Source organism: Candoia aspera, chromosome 5 (genome assembly GCF_035149785.1).
Source record: "Candoia aspera isolate rCanAsp1 chromosome 5, rCanAsp1.hap2, whole genome shotgun sequence".
Classification (NCBI taxonomy): domain Eukaryota; kingdom Metazoa; phylum Chordata; class Lepidosauria; order Squamata; family Boidae; genus Candoia; species Candoia aspera.
Genome location: NC_086157.1, coordinates 64,303,705 through 64,320,840, shown reverse-complemented (window position 1 = coordinate 64,320,840; position 17,136 = coordinate 64,303,705). Strand labels below are relative to the sequence as shown.

Here is a 17,136-nt window from a genome sequence, read left to right as displayed (position 1 = left end):
ACTCAACGCTGTTCTGAATGTTTCAGACTGCGATGTTTATGTGTCAGGAAACATGGGATTACTGTTATTCAAATTTTAAGATACTGTTTGAAAATATAGGCTTGTGTATGCCATCATTTTTTCTAGCAAGTTTTGTGTGAATATATATCCAAATCACTTGGCTGCATTTTCAATATTTCTAGCATTCATAGACACAAAAATTAACTGCAAGCAATATATTTTTAGGGAAAGCATATAACTTCCCTTCAAAACCTGGCTCATGTTAGATGATGTTATTTCAAAACATCTGTGAATGGGGGCTACTATATTTGGACTGCAAAAATCCCAGCAACCAGTAGATGGTGGCAAAGACATACAGACAACCCTAATTCTCTTATGCTCTCTAGATATAATCCTGATCTGGGCAGCCCAGGTATGGCAGACCTGTGTGAATATGCTTAAAACAATAAAGGTTCTGATATTCACTGCATTGTCTTCTTTAGTGCCACAAAGTCTGCCATCTAATTTACTGGACAGTATTGGTTGACCCCTCAGACTCTCAGCAAGAAAACTGCTAACCCAGTTGCTTGGCTTGATAGTAGCAGAAGCAGCTATCATCTGAAAGCTTGTTTGCCACTTTTTCAAATTGGCAACCTCACCCCAAGCTGATAGGAGCAGCAGACATTTTTGCTGACTAGAGTCAGGCTATCTTTTCCAGTTTGCTGGAATAGACACAGACACCGATTGGGTCATGCTGAAAACATTCCAGTCCCATGAAGCAAGTCAGTTTGTATTTTAGGTTTGGCAGGACTAATGAATTAAACATCTTGGCCTCCAGACAACTTGTTGCTTTAATACAGTTCCTGGTGGAATGGGGTTTTGCCCAGGAAGCATGACAATGCTGTAATCCTTCATTACGGGGAAGGAAAGGGACAGTGGAATTGGGACAGAAAAGAGAAAAGGGTGGTCCTGAGGGCGTAAAAAGCCTATGGGAAGTGCAGGTAGCAGCATGTTGTCCCGACAGCTGTTTCAACTTCTCAGACCTTGTCAGTTCACTGCTATGTAGCAGGTGCAGCCTTTTCTTTTCCTGAATCTTTACTCCATAAAGGCAACAACAAGTCAAGGCAGTGGCTGGCCCTGGATTATACAAGTGCAGACACTACTAAGTGAGGTAAGGCAACAGGTGTGAAAACTGGATGGACTAACTGACTGAGTTGTAACCACACTTGGGTTTGGGAACTGTAGTTTTTTAGATATAAGCAAAGCATATGCAGTCTCACAGGCAAGCCAACTGAAGAGCTGTTTCTTAGATGACTGTTTCAGACATACAACTTTCAAAGCTTTCTCTTTTATGCAGAAGGAAAGATCAAGGTGTATGCTTGAAGCAGTTTTATGTAGTTCCTCATTTTAGATGATACATGCAAATTATATCTCTGTTCTGTTCTTTCTATAGCTTCCTTTTGCTTTATTTTTCTGACAGGAAAACTCCCATGGATATATGCTAAAAATTAGAGAAAGCTAAATCTGTACTGTACAGGTTTCTCTGGAAAGCTTAAAAAACAGACCTTTGAAAATCCTTTTATGGCTTTATTAAAAGACCTTGGCACCTGTTCATTTCAAGTTTCTAGCTAAAACCTTTGTATTTTTTTAACCAGTTAATGGCACAATCTTTTCACAGAATTAGTGCAATTAAAGACGGAGTTGATGTGATTTTAATATATAGTTCTTTCATGCTTTTTAAACTTTTCTGGTAAGTTATTATAGCCACAGGATTAATAGAATAAATTAGCCACTACATTTGTAGCATCTCTGAAGTTTCCATCTATGGTATGAAGTAATAATAAAGTGGGCTTTGTATTCACTGAAATATTATAGGAAAGCAAAAAATACTTTTATTAAGTGTTTCCAATCTAAAAATAATATATCAGGTTTTCTTACAGTTTGAAGTCTAGTATTTCAGAGAAAGAGCTTGGATCCAAATTTTGTTTATATAATTTATATAAAGCATAGCAGAATTCCTATACTTTTATTTGTAAGACTAGCGAAGTAGAAATTTTTGTCAAACTATTTTCAGAATTGACAGGATCTGAAACTTCGTTTTATTCGGTATCTTTGCCAGATTTAGTTGATAATATTACAGTATCTAACATACATGGGCTGCAAAATTCCAGACAACCAGCTAGTGGCACAAAGAGATATAGAGCACTAACTCTTTCCTTCCATCTAGTGGTAGCCTGGATTTTTGCAGCTCAGGTATGGTAGCCCTATTAGTATCTGAAAAAAAAAGGGGACATCAGCAAGCTGCTTTAAGAGCATTTTACCACTTGTTCTTTGGTAGGCACAATGAACAGGTTTGGCATAAGACTGTACAACAGTGTATCATGTTATACTGTATTATAGAGTATAATAAACTATGAGATTATTCAAGTTGACTGCCAAACGTCTAACGTATTAGTCCTACATTTCCTGCAAATTACATTAGTATATCATTCTGAAATGAATTACAAAGCTGCCTGGATTAAGAACACCATTTTTTGTTTTTCAAAATCAGAATTCAGTATAAATTGGAAACTAGATGTAAATTGGCCAATTACTAAAAAAGAGAGTCAGTCACCATTTTTATTCAGTTTACTTCTCTCCAATAAAGCAGTTTTAAGCGTAGCTTGCTTATTTATTTATTTATTTATTTATTTCAAATTTAGTCACCGCCCATCTCACTCAAAGAGTGGCTCTGGGGTTTACAATACAAATAAAATACAAAATCCTTAAGATTGGCAAGTTCAAATCTTCAGAAAATTCTGTTTTGTACTTTTACCTGTATAGTGAAATCTTGGTCCACTATAAGAATAGCTACCTTATCTGAGCTGAAAAGGAATGCAGAAAACTCTAATTATGTGCTGTCATTTTTTGGCTATCCAGATTTTTTAGACTTATTCTATCAAAACAAAATGTGTAGAGAAAGCTACACATAGTTATATTCTGCCATCAGTGAAAGTGCAGTGTCCTCATCAGCAGAGATTTTGGTGAGAAAAAAACTTGTACATTTAATGGATATAAAAGCATATTTGATGATCAATGATTGGAGCAATACATAGTGTAATCCGTCCAAGATCTATTTTTACACAACTGAATTATAGCAGTACCAATTATCTATATGACATAGTCTTCAAAACAAGTTTAAGCTAAGATTAAGATTGTTGCATTTTTTAATTGTATCTCAAAAATTCCCCACCCCCGCCAAATATTTTGGGATTTGCTCAAAGATCTGGTCTTTTCAACGTCCTTCTCTTTTCCTGGAAAATAGTACATCTTTGACATGAAGGTAAAAGTGTAATTTTACAACCCCATTCTTTTCAGATCCAGACTTAGAACTTCACCACTCTTGCCCATTCCCACAGAATTCATTCATTCAAAGAACTGGGTTGTCTTTCTCCCACTCACATTCTGAGATTATTTTGGAAGTGTTTCTTGACTTATGTGGCTTAGACTGTTCCTGGAACTGCCTGATCTGGCAACTGTGATACTTGCTCTAGTCATTTCCCATTACAATTATAGCAATGTGCTCCATGGGGATGCCTTAAAAGAGATTAGGAAATTAGAGCAGATCCAAAATGCAGCAGCAAGACTCTTCTCAGGTATGTCTTGGTGACAGCATATTATACCTACTCTGGCTAAGCTGCATTGGCTCTCAATTGATCTCCAAATCAAATTCCGTGTGCTTGTTATTACATATAAACCCCTAAACAGCTGGGACTCTGCTAGCCTGGTAGAACAGTTTCCTCCATAACAGCCTGGGAGCTATAGTCTTCAGACAAAGGTGCTGCCCAGAAAGAACTAATCTTGAATCTGTTCAGGGTAGGACTTCTTGGGGTGGCCCCACTATTATGGGATTCCCTCTGAAAATAGTCTGGTCTGCTCTTCTGTGGCATATATATTCTTTTTTTTAATATGAATATATATATTATACTTTAGAATTTACTCTAGAGGGGACAATGCTTTTAATATGTTGACTGGCCTTTTTTAATACTTTGCCATGTTTTATTGCTTTTTGATTATGTATTGTTTTCTTTTGTAAAGTGTTTTATGGTTTTAAGACAGTGTCTGTATGTTTTGGAAATAATACTTGTCACATTATCAACCTGATACTACCATAAACTCCCTTTAGGCTTGCTTTGTGGGAAGCATTGCAGAATATAATTTTGTAAAATAAGTAAGTAGATGTTACAGACCAGGCTGGATATCAAAGCATCAGATGTGGTATAAAGGCTGCAGTGTAAACTCACTTAGTTGCATGTACATTCTATCTCTTCCCATCTCTGCCTGACTGGACTGTATTTTGTTTAGGAAGAAAAATCAGAAGAGTGTACTGCCACCACTTTGCAAGATTATTACCACTTTCACAATAGAAATTACAATATCATGAGTGGGTAAATGATCTAGTATTAGAGATTTCCCTACCCTTATAATTTCCATTTGTTCTTTTGTTGTGTTTTCAGCAGACAAACAGATGAATCAAAACAGGGCAGGCAGAGGATGCTATCTAAGCTTTCTTTTCATCATCTGTGACCAAGCTAAATGATTTTCTTTTGAAAACAGCAGTCTGGGGGGAATGGATTGTGGAGAAGGAATAGTTGGGCACTTGCTCAGCTGTCTGAAGGACATGCCTTTGGAAGGAGGATAGGAAGAGGTTTAGGTCAGACTTCTTTTAGAACCATCAAGAACTATGGTGATCTGTAAGGATCAAAATATGGTTTATCGCTAAAGCATTTTCATTTTATGACATTGTAGCCAGGAATGAGTAGCACTTGGAGATACTTGTGCAGGAAAGACTTTAGGCTACTTCCAGATGGCCAGTTTCTTGTGGTGCTAGTCAAAAAGTTGTTAAGTAGCTATGTTCTCCTCTATCTCTCTCTTTTGGACATAAAAAAGATTGAAGAAACAGTGGGAAAATACATGAAGATTATAAATAACATTTAGTAAAAGACATAGGTTAGTGTATAATAACTAATTTATAAGCATCCCCAAAATGTCATGACTCTGTCCAGCAGCAGTTAAATTAGAAAGTGTATATCTACTTAGGAGTCAGGAAGAAGAGTTATTTTTTACTATAAGCCAGTGCTTGAATATGAATTATAATTAACTTTATTTATTTATTTATTTATTTAATTTCTATAGCTGGCCATCTCAACAAGTGATATTGATATTGTATGAAGAGTGGTGTTAATCTATGGTAGCCCAAAATCAAAAGGATTTTCAGTCTAAATTTTATTTAAAACCATGTGCTTTTATGAACTATGGTTCACTTCATCAGACTGATTCTGTGGTTTCCTACCACCTGATACTAAAGTAACAATGAAGAACTTGTATGAAAGTATGTAATTTACATAGGAATTAGAGGCTATGATCACAGGGTTACCCACACATCAGCCTAATTTAGTAATCTAATTTTCTGAAATGGTGTTTCAGAAAAGCTATGCTACTTGTCTGGAGTAGCATATGGTAGGTTTGGAATTTCATAAGCATTTTGTTTAGCAAGCTTATTCCATTTAGAACTAATGCAAGTTAGTTGTTCTCATAAAATCTGTTAGTCTGTTAATCTATTATAGCTTTATCTATTTACATGCATACCCATAATGTTATTCCCTTTTGGGAACATTATGCAAACTACAGGAATGTATCAAGAAATAGAAAGCCCCTCCTTCGAAAGACATGAAGTAAGTAAAAGCTACACCGACACCATCCACATTGCCCATCTCCATTCTGCCTTTGATTCCACCACATTCAAGAATCTAGGGTGAAGGTCATCTTAACAACCACTAGGCTAGCATTCATTGGCTCATGTCACACTTTATGCTAAAATGTGATGGTTTGTTTTAACCCTTGCTCCCACCTAATATTGTCATAAATCACACTGAATAAATCACAGTAGAACAGTTTATAGTATATATTCTGCAAAGTTAAAACAAGCTGATTGCGTCATCACAATGATTCTGTGACTGGTGTCCTGTACAGAAAGTTTTTTTTTTTAAATTAAACATTCATCAAAATAGACCAAAAATTTAAAAAACATAATACATGGATAGAATCTAATGAGAACAGTACTTCCATTTAATTCAAATAACTAGCAATAGAATTATGTTGTCATCATTCTATACAACGGTCTAACTGACAGTTGTCAGAGACAACTACTTTATTCTGTCTAATGATAGGCTAACCCAGAAAAAAAAAGTCTGATCCATCTATCTTTAATTTGGTAAAGAAAAGTACCAAAGGCCATAATGGGAGGAAGGGATAGACTTGTCTAAGCCAATCAAAATCATTCATAATCATCACACATAGCAGAATTTTGTAACTTGCTCTGTATTTCTGTAAAATACAGTTTGTCAAATTCCTAAACAGACACACTATTTAACTATTATTATCAAGGCAAATCTATTCTGCATTTTAAAATCTCTCTATTTTGCATTTGAATATGACAAGGTATTAGACCTGGCAGGGCCACAACTAGGGTCTCTGTCACCCAGGGCAAACATGGATTCTGTGCCAATTTTGGCACCCTCCCCCCAATGCTCATTTTGGCACCCCACCAGCATGGCGCCCGGGGCACATGCCCCAGTCGCCCCCCCCTAGTTGCGGCCCTGATACCTGGGACCATAATTTCTTCTGGGAAAATGAAGACATAGAATTGTTAAGAGAGCAACTTAAATTGTAGAAAAATCTGGATGGAAATCTTGACTTTACCTGAAAATCATTAAAAACATGTTATAGGGTCATATCTGATATGTACCATCAATGAATTTGCATGACTTACAAAAATTTGCTATTTTATTTTGCAGGTGAAACATACAAATAGACACATAGGTTCGAGTGCCCACATGATCACCACAGCAAGGGTACCTGCTGATAAACGGATACGAATTGCCTTCAGTCTAAATGATTCCCCAGGTAATGGTCAGTCTGCTCAAATATTCTTTCTCTAGTGTTCGTTTCTTCCAACTATACTGACTATACTAGTGTTTTTCAACCTTGGCAACTTGAAGATGTGTGGACTTCAACTCCCAGAATTTCCCAACCAGCCAATTCTACAAACATTATATTCAAGTCTAAATTTTCTGAAATGTTTAAATTTGTGCTTTTAACCACTAGGTTATTTTTTAAAAAGACAGGATCAATCTCAGTACTTAAAATATCTCAGTTTCATTCAAGACCAAAACTCTATCTGGATTTTTAAACTTACTGGAAAGCCAACACCTGCCTTCTGTACAAATTTGACTAATTCTCATATTCATTACTCATGATTAGAATTACTGGGAAGAAGTCCTGTGAAGAAGGCCAAGCTGATGAACACCCAGGATCACCTGGAGAGCTTCAAGCTGAGGGTGGGAATTTGCAACTAGCCTAAATCCAACTTTCTGACTAAGATACCTTCTTGGACATTGTCTGATTTAAAAAAGACACTTGAAGAATAAACAAACTGTGTGAGCTATACTGATGAAAAGGCTGTAAAGTATATAGGAGGAAGTTTTGAATAAAAAAAAATGCAAACAGTTCAGAATACTATGCATGTTTAGAGATAAGGTAGGAGTACCTGATTTGAATGGCAAAAAACCAGATCGCCCCTACATGGCAATAAAGATAGCCACAAAACTCTTAACTGTTTGCTGCCACCTGGTGATCATTCAGTTTTTGCAGTCCAGGTTTGGTAACCCTAAATAGTCAGCAAGATTTGACTCTCCAATAAGACAGTTTAGGATTGGCGCATTAATGCAATATGGCAAGCAGTAAATTTGCTGCCATTTTATGCCAGCAACCTTCCTGTCTTTAGCAATTCCATGGAGCAGAAATTCAGCAACTACAAACCTTGCCTGCTTCAGGAAGATAGTCATATGTTGGATTTCCTTTCTGACAGAAAGAGTAACATGTGCCAGGCACTTGGCATCCATTCATCTATTTTCATTGCCCTTGGATTCAGTTGGCACCATACTTAAACTCCACAGGGGTAATATCTGTATGACTTGTGGAACTGGGGCTCCTTTCTAACTGAACTTTTCTTGTGAGGAAAAAAATATATTATTTACCATTTTCAGGAAGATAATTTTAGCACATCACTTTACTTTAAACAAAAGAAATCAGTTGGATTCCTGCTCAGATATGATTATTGTTTGGTTTGTAAACATACTTAATGGACAAAAAAGCAAGAAAGCTTCTTGTATAATTCCTTTCTGCTATACCAAATGAATCTTAAATCATAATAATCTTCCATGCCTAATCAAGCAGATACCATATCTATGCAATTCTTTTCTATCAAGGAAGGAAAAAAAAACCCTCTCAGATATGTGCTCACTTACAGCATTTACTGATGTATGTGTTACAGAAAAGGCCTTTTGAGGTGAAATTTAATAGGACTTCTAGTATTCATTCCCTTAAAGTCATTCAGCAAGTATAAGTATTTTTCTTAGAATCTCTTGTGTATGAATGTGTGTATATATTCATGTAAACATATATGGATTTCATCATATTCCTGCTGCTTTCAATCATCTGAGCCAGGAACAGCTTCTCAATAGACAAAATTAAGAAATTACACAGCAGCTGCTGACATATGCAGCAAGATACTGGAGACGACAGCTCTGGACCAGTAAGCTTGCCCTCCATGCTATCTTATTGATCCCAGGTGGCCATCACCTGTGCTGAAAAATATTAAATTGGCCTAGGCACAGGAATATCAAGTTAAGACAGAAATCCAGCTTTGGGTAAGCAAGCCATATTCAAACATACAACATATACAAATACATACAAAACAGAAGCCCTGTCAGTATTCACTTCAAGCATTACTCTGTGTTTTGCTTAAACAAACCAGTTTTGGGATTGCCTAGGAAAAGTGAGAGCAGGTGAGACAGTGATCCAGCTTTGCAAGTGCAAGCTACGTTGTGGATGCAAAGCTGGAGCCTTGTCTGACCATGCTCTTGGTTTTGCTCATTGCTGCCCTTGTGCAAGCAAAAGCAGAACTCTATCAAGACTTGCTATAGACTTTCCTTGGATAATCTAGCTGTTGTCTGGTGTAGACAGAGCAGGGGTGAATTCTGGTAGAGATTCTGCTTGTATGTGTAAGCTACCCAAAATTCAACCATCCCTCTCAAATTATAACCTCCTAGGAGGTTGTGGCCCACTGTTTGAAAATCCCTGGTTTAGCATGTTAGGTGGAGCACACATTGTTTCTGGGTGCCATAATGCAACTTCCTATCGGTCATTTTTCCACATTAGTGATTAATTGTATAATACTTATGTTAGAAGAACTAAAAAAAGGCAAGTTAAAAGAACAGCTTTTGAAAGAAGTCCATTATAAGAAATGTACTATGGTATACTATATACCATCAGGGCACTAAAAAATTCTGCTTTTTGTACTATTGACTTAAATATTTATGAAGTTTACCAAGTAAGCAGTGAATATATGCTTAAAGAAAAGGGTCGCTACACTATTTTTTGTATGAAATGAGTAAAGTAGTATGGACTGATAGGATGGAGGAAAGGTTTGAGATTTGAATTAGAGGGCTTTACCTTTTATAAACGATATAAATTAAAGGTAGCAAATCTTATGGTGGGCTTCTCACATCGCCAAAACAACTCATAGTCCTATGCAACTTTGATCCTGTGTCTTTGTTGAAACATTTGACAATTACCAGTCAAACATTATTACAGCAGCTGTCCCATTAAGGAGATTGAGTCATGCTTCTCCATTCCTTTTGGCTTTTCTATGATTCATCTTTCTTCTTTTAGAACAATTGTCTTTCCTTAAAAAAAAAAAGTAGTATAGGAGGCCACTAGCAAAATATGTGCATTCAGGTATGGAAGTAAATTGTTGAGCCTAAACACTTTTAAACACTTTTGTTGAGATACAGATAGATGTAACATTAATTTTGCATAAGCAAGTAACTTGCATTTTTGTTGTGGCTGTTGTTTTTCAATAATTGCTACAGGGGACAGGGAAGATAGACTTGGGTGTTTCCCCAGCTACCATCATCTCTGCTTTATTAGCCACAAGCTTCCATCTGTGGCTAATAGAAACCAGGGAATTAGATTTTCACAAGATTGGAAAAAAGTACATCTTTTTCTTCAGTCACCATTGTTCTCTCTCACTGCATTTAAATGTTTGATATTATACATCTCGCAAATTATTTTATTTGTAAGATTTACATTCTGCCCTTCTTAAGAGAGAGTACATAGCACTCTTTAATTTGTCCTCATAACAACAATCCTGTGCGGTTGGTTGGGCTGAGAAGAGTTACTAGCCCGAATCAGTCAATGAGGGGAACGGTGAACTTGAACCTGAGGCTTTTTGTCCTCAAGCAATACCTTAACCACTGCACTACACCTATTATTTTCATTTAACTAGGGTTACCATATTGGGACTGCAAAAAAAAATGGAGAACCATTAGATGAAAACAAAGACAGTGTTTAATGTATCTTTTTTGTGCTATCTGGTTGTTGCCTGTATTTATGCAGCCCAAATACATTATTCTTTGTTTAGCATAATATCCAATTGTGGCCCTCAGAGGCCAGTTCCACTGAAGTTTAAGACAGGTATGATAAATTGACAGGCACCTTCTACCCAAAGTTATTCCTCTTCAGGGTTGAACTCCTCCCCACCACCACCACCCAAAGCTAGCTTGGTGATTGGCTAGTGCCTATTGTATTATTTTGGACATCTCTCTCTCCTTTACCTGGCAATTACTGATGTTATTCCACATTTCTGATGTATTGTCACTGCTCAGAGCAGCTACAGACCTGTTTTTGTTGTTGTGTTGCTTCTAATACAAAAACAGGATAAAAGAAAAAATGTAACAATAAGTTAGGCACCTACTTTCAAAATATTTCTTTAAAAATGTATTAGAAGGATAAATATGCATATGGCACTTGCATAAGAAAAGAAACACTAGAGATGGGCAACTCATCTAATCACTGATAGAAGAAAAACATTTCACAGCACTTGACTTGAAAGAAAGTTTAAGGCTATTGGTTGCTACTAATTATCATGATTATGTATTACCTCTAATTTCAGAGGCAGTACACCTCAATTGGAGGAGAACATAAACGCCTTCTGTTCTGTTGGTGTTTTCTGTTAAGCATCCAGGCTTTTGGAAAGATCAGTTCTCAGCAGTACAGGTGGTTCCTGTTTAACGACTACTTGTTCATTGACCAAACTTACAACAGTGCTGAACAAGTGGTACTTACAACCGATCCTCATACTTACATTGGTTGCAGCTTCCCCACGTCATGTGATCATGGTCCAGTCACTTCGTGCCCAGCTTGCAACTATGACATCACAGTGTCCTGTGGTCACATGATCACCATTTGCAACCTTCTTTGCCAGCTGCCTACAAGCAAAGTCAATGGGGAAGCGGCAGCAGGTCTCAAATGGTAATGATGTGGCATCCTCACTTAATGTCCAGCACTGATTCACTTAATGGCAGAAACCAGAAGTGCCAGAATTTCTGTTGCTAAGCTGTGTGGTCATGTGACATCTCACTTTATGACTGTGTCGCTTAGCGACAGAAATTCCAGTCCCAATTGCCATTGTTAACCAAAGATTACCTATATACCCAATGGCAACAGAGGGTGTTTAGCCCCAAACATCCAGAGGTACCCTAGCTTAACAAAATAGGAATCTGCTAAGATAATCTTGCTCAGTTAGTTCCAAAAATTCTCAATTACTGGAGTATAAGGGATTCCTGAAAGGTGGTTTAGTCTAGGTTACATACACTTCAGGATTCAATATATGCCTTGTTTTCTATAGTACCCAGTACCTACCAACTGGAACTTGATGAAAAGTTAAAATGAAGGAGTTCTAAGCCAAATAATTTATTTGAGCACTAAAAAAAATGTGATCATAACCCTTCATTTAAAAAGTACTCCTGGCTACCCAAACTTCCTTAATTTCAGAAATTTAGTTAAGGGCAGAAAATATTTTTGTATAGTTGCTGTGTTTTTGCATAGCTAGAAATCAGAATTCTTGGCAATCTAATGCTAATCATCCAGAAATCATTTAATTTTATATCCACTCACGATTCAGATACTATAACTGTAAATTTTGCTACCATGTGTTAGTCATCATAATTCCAGTATCAAAGTTTTAGTGATTTAAATATCACCACCACCACCATTATCATCATTTTCATTTTGTGGTAGGCACTATTTGCTTAGGATGCTTAAGATTGCAGCCTGGATTTTTCCATACTATTATTAGGAAATACACATTTGTTCTGAAGATCTATTTTTGGTCAAAGCCCACTGTCTTCAGATTTTAACTTGCTGCTAAGATTAATCAGATTGCTTCTCTACACTTCGTTATAAGGCAGAGTTTCCATGTGAGTAATATCTTTGCAGACCAAAGCAAACACGATGCTAACTCATAGGCAGTGGGAAAATATTCCTGAACCATATATGGCCCTCTGTGGTCTCTCCCTTGCAACCCACTCGTGATGCCCTTTTTTTTACATGTCCAGCTGTTGCTACTAGTCCTTCCATCCTGCAAAACAGGTGATTGACAAATATTTATCCTAAAGTAAGCAGTGTGAGGAGACCATAGTGTAGGCTGTTCTGCTAAGGAAGAACTCCCCAGCAGCCTGCTATTCAGCTGCATTTACTGTAGCCGGAGAAAGGGTGGAGGGGTATATTCACTTCTCTGTTATTTAGATAATGGGGGGAAGAGACTCTGGGTTCATATAGGAATGTGTGCATATGTCTGTCTGCCCTAACCAACCATCAGGCAATATGACTCTTGAAATCTAAATATTAGCCAATCTCCCGACTCTGCAAGATGGGAATTCAGTTAAATTTCTTTCTTTCTCCACAATCAGAGAAGAGTGTTGCCATTATTGTTGCTGTTGTTGTTGTTGTAATCTATTAATCCAACAAATACCTATATTAGCAATAACAGTATCATTATCATTTTCTCCTCAAGATGGTCAATAAATCTTATAATTAAATAAATAAATTATTGCTACAGAGGTGCATAATTAATACGGTTTGGCATGAATTCTTACATAAGCACATACTAATCTCAATTTCATCAGAAATCTGAGCAAAGCTTGAAGCACCTCTACTTTTGGGCAGACGCTGATGGTTTTGAGATGGATTCCCCAATTTAGGTAGTTATTTCTGACATGCTTCCATAAGATACTTCACTGCATTGTTATGGTGTGACATGTCTCTATTCAGTAAAGCACTTCCTAAGGTAAATCTCTCAAGATCCACACATCTGTAATAATCCCCCAAACCTTAAATAAAGATGTAGACCAAGCTATATGGGTGCCAGATGGAAGCTGTTTTTCTAATAGCAGTGCATAGAAGGCAATTTCAGTCAGTGCCGGCTAGGGAAGTTTAATCTTTGTCTCCCTGCTCCACCCCCTACCTCCCAGGCTGAGGTTCTGATGAAAATTAGGACGACCACTTCTACCTATAATTAAATAAGAAAAAAATAAATCTGATGGGAATCCTCCTGAGAAACAGCAGTTGTGATCTATATTGTGCAGTAGTGAATTAATGTTTATACAGTAATATTTTTGTTCTGACATTTTAATATACTTATATGATATATGCAAGCTGCCTTCTAAGTTTTATCCAGAATAGTTTGGTGTAGGTAACTGTAATATGGTGAGCATCCATAAAGAACAAATAAGGAGCTTGGGCAGCCTTATTCTTATGTCAAAATATCTGCAATTACATTTTGTCAATAATTTAGTTAAGTAAATGTTAAACTTTTGAACTGCTCTCCTGTCCAGCTATCTAGAATAAATTACATTCAACTCAGTAAGATTTCCCTTAAGCAGACAAACTCTGCTGACAGTTTCTTCCTCTCTTCCACTGGTACTAAGAAAAAAACTAATTTTTGTCTTCCATATGACAAATTTTCTCGTCAAGGTTATTTTTTAAAATAATTTAGTAGGCCAAAGGAATGATGGATGAAATACCTTGTAATATTAGCCAAAGATTAGATACCATTCCACATAACATGAATATAAACATGGCACTGAGATATAGATCAAACTAATCATTGGAAGAATAAATGATGTGCTCCCCACTGAATCCATCAAAGATTTTCTCCTTACCCAGACTGGTTTGTACTGCCTGTCATATGGCAACTTGCCAGAGATCTGGTCATTCCATTCTCATTCCAGTAGAAAAAGAGGATGTTACTATTGTCCAGCTGCTCATTCTTGACATCCCAATAGTCTTTCATGGTCCTCCCTGAAGCTCTTAGGACACTTCAGTCAAGGCGTTTTTTGTATTGCGACATAATCCCAGAGTAGAAAATACATCTGCTACATATCTTAGTATGAAGTGGGCACATATGTATTTTTAGCTCTTCATCCTTTTTATAATAAATTTAAATAATGAAGCAAATATGAGACCACCATTCCTCATTTAAGGAATCTTTATAGTTTCTTCTTTTACAGGGAAAACAACTCATATGCAGTGTGAGCAAAGGCAGTCCTGACACCAGGAGAACACATCTTAATGGGAAAGTAACAACAATGAATTAAAGCTGTACAAAGTCTGAGTTCAGACAGCACACTGGAATAAAACTAAAGAAATAGCATTAGGGCTTAGTGTGATATCTATGTGTATGAGGACTCTTTGTCAGCTTATTTAAGCAACCATATTTCAGCAACTCATAGAGAGGCAAATTGTGTGAATCCAGAATACTGTTTGATGCCTTAAGGTTCAAGAGGAAATAATACTTATTTTTATAAGTATTACATAAGCTTCCAGTGTAACTGACTTTTGCAGATTTAAAAATTGAATAAAGAATTGGCAGCTGAGAGGTTTTCAGACAGTAAAATGAATCACATTACTAATATTATATAACATATAATAATAATGAATAATGGGATTTGGAAAAAAAAACCTTCAAAGGACTTGATATATTTTATCCAGGGAAAAGAAGCCCATTTACGGCTGTTTACAATATACAGAAACGTAAGACAAACTAATAAATAGTAGGCAATGACTTTAGGGTCTTTATGGACCCCTTTAGGGTCAGAGTCAGGGGCCATGAAATAAAGTCATCACCTGGGTCAGTCACCATAACCCAGGAGTCAGTGATTTTTTACCTCAGACTACCCTATCTGCTTCTTCTCTTGATACTAAGTTTTACTTTACACGTTACACGAATAGGATTTGCCTGTTTTACCAACACACTAAGGTACAATATGATTTGTTTGCTTTCAGTTTTGCATTTTGTGAACACAATTGTGGTTTATTCAAACCACTCTCTTAGCACACTTGAATGCAGTTTCAGAAGCAGAGGGTGTGTCAGTCCAAGCTTCAGCTGCAGCTAACAGCACCTTCATCAGTTGCTTGAGGCAAAAAACGTAAGCCAGTTAAGCCCCATGAAGTATCCAGAATGGCTATGGCCTCGTTAAAGAATAATGTTCCATTGGTTTTGTACTAATGCTGACCTTGGGTCATTGCAGAAGCACTGTATCTCTGTCCCTTCTCCCACTCCCTGTTTTCCAAGCCTTTGATCTTGTGTTACAGATACTTCTTGGCCTCTTGACCATTGCTTCCAGCTCTGACCATACTTTGGATTACAGACTGCTCCTTGGTTTCTGATCCTCTGATAGTCTATAGTGTTTAGCATTTTGGGACCAACAGAAATTTTAGTGTTGCATTGTAAATACAGTAGTACCAAGAGTGTTACAATGATTTCCTGTGGCTGGAAACAGACTTGGTGAATCCTCAGAAATTTGGGATAATAGTTTCTAGTACTCCAGCACCTGTCCTTTCTATTTATGATGAAGCAACAAAAGCAGCCTCCTTTCCACTAAGGCTCAACAGGAACATCACTTGGAAGCATGATTCATGTCACTGTCCTTCCCATCTTCAATTGTGTAACTGGGATGGAAAGCTTGATTAATAAGCAATACCGTCTACATGGGAGAGGGGAAAAGTACCTAACCATTCTTCCAACACATATCATTGTGGAACCAAATATGAAATCCAGGGCATAACTGGCTGTGAAAAATTCCAAGGCTGATATACTTTTATATTGGATAGACATATATACATTAAAAAAAAAAACATTCTAGAGATATGGGGACAGTATATAAAATGTGATAAATGTCAATCAAAATATTATTTCTATATAGTGTATATATATAAGGAAACAAAGATAAGCAAACTCTAATCTTTATATCAAGAGTTCATAAACTTTATGCTTTTATTTCAGATGATTCACCCCCAGAGAATGCTTTTCCTTTGGCTTTTCCAGATCTAGAACAGCAGCTCCAGGTGCCTCTGTTTTGTTTTGTTTTTGATATCCAAAGCTATAATATGGAGGATATTTTTAAAATTATCAATAACATACTATTGCTAATGAGAATCCACATGTATATGCAATTAAGTTATTAAGAGGTTCTCAGGTGGTATTTGGTATAGAATAGTCATTGTAGAGAATTCTGAAGAACGATCTGGTCAGTTTGGGTTGTGTGTGTCAATTAGACGTATGTTGGCAGGTGAGAATTGGAGGTCAAAGATTTTGAAGAAAGGAACAGTAAAGAAATAGGATTTTAACTGCATTTTCCTGCAGTTCAAAGCTTTCAAGACATTTTGACCAACAATGTAAGCATAATTTGTGGCAAAAGCTTTTGAACTCTAAGCAAATGATTCATATCCTGCAGTGCACAAGAATTTATTGATGTGAGAGTCCTGAAAAAATGTTGGAATCACTTTTTTAATTTTATTAGTTTCCAAAGAACTAATAAAAAGAAATATTTAACATATTTTAATATCATTAATTGCATAAGGTCCTTTATCTGAGGATCACACCATTGTTGTAAAACACTAATCATAACTGTGATATTAATATTGCACAATTTGTGCAATTAGTGTTCTAAATAAACAAAACAGTCCTTTTACCCATCAGTTGCCTCTTGATCTTCTCATTAAAAGTCCACTGAAAAATACTATTTTACAATTTTGTCAAGGTGTGCCAGTACCTTGAATGTACTGCGATGCAGGCACATACAGGCATGTTTGTAGGGTCCAAGACCAGTCAAATTGTTTTGGAAATTAAAATTTGCAAAAAAATTAAAAAGAGTTGCATATTTTCTCAAAGGGACTTATCTCTAAATAATTTTGCACAGTATTTTATTTTTA

General features: G+C 36.5%; 1 protein-coding gene across 1 annotated transcript in view; it reads left to right on the top strand.

Annotated features, from left to right (window-relative positions):
* The first annotated feature begins 796 nt into the window (after positions 1–796).
* Positions 797–17,136, top strand: part of MAP3K7CL (MAP3K7 C-terminal like) — a 35,188-nt gene continuing 18,848 nt past the window's right edge. The window contains exons 1-3 of the mRNA XM_063305446.1: positions 797–1,150; positions 6,816–6,924; positions 16,208–16,269. Coding sequence (XP_063161516.1) covers positions 6,855–6,924; positions 16,208–16,269 — 132 coding nt within the window. The 5' untranslated portion in view covers positions 797–1,150; positions 6,816–6,854. The remainder of the gene's footprint in view (positions 1,151–6,815; positions 6,925–16,207; positions 16,270–17,136) is intronic.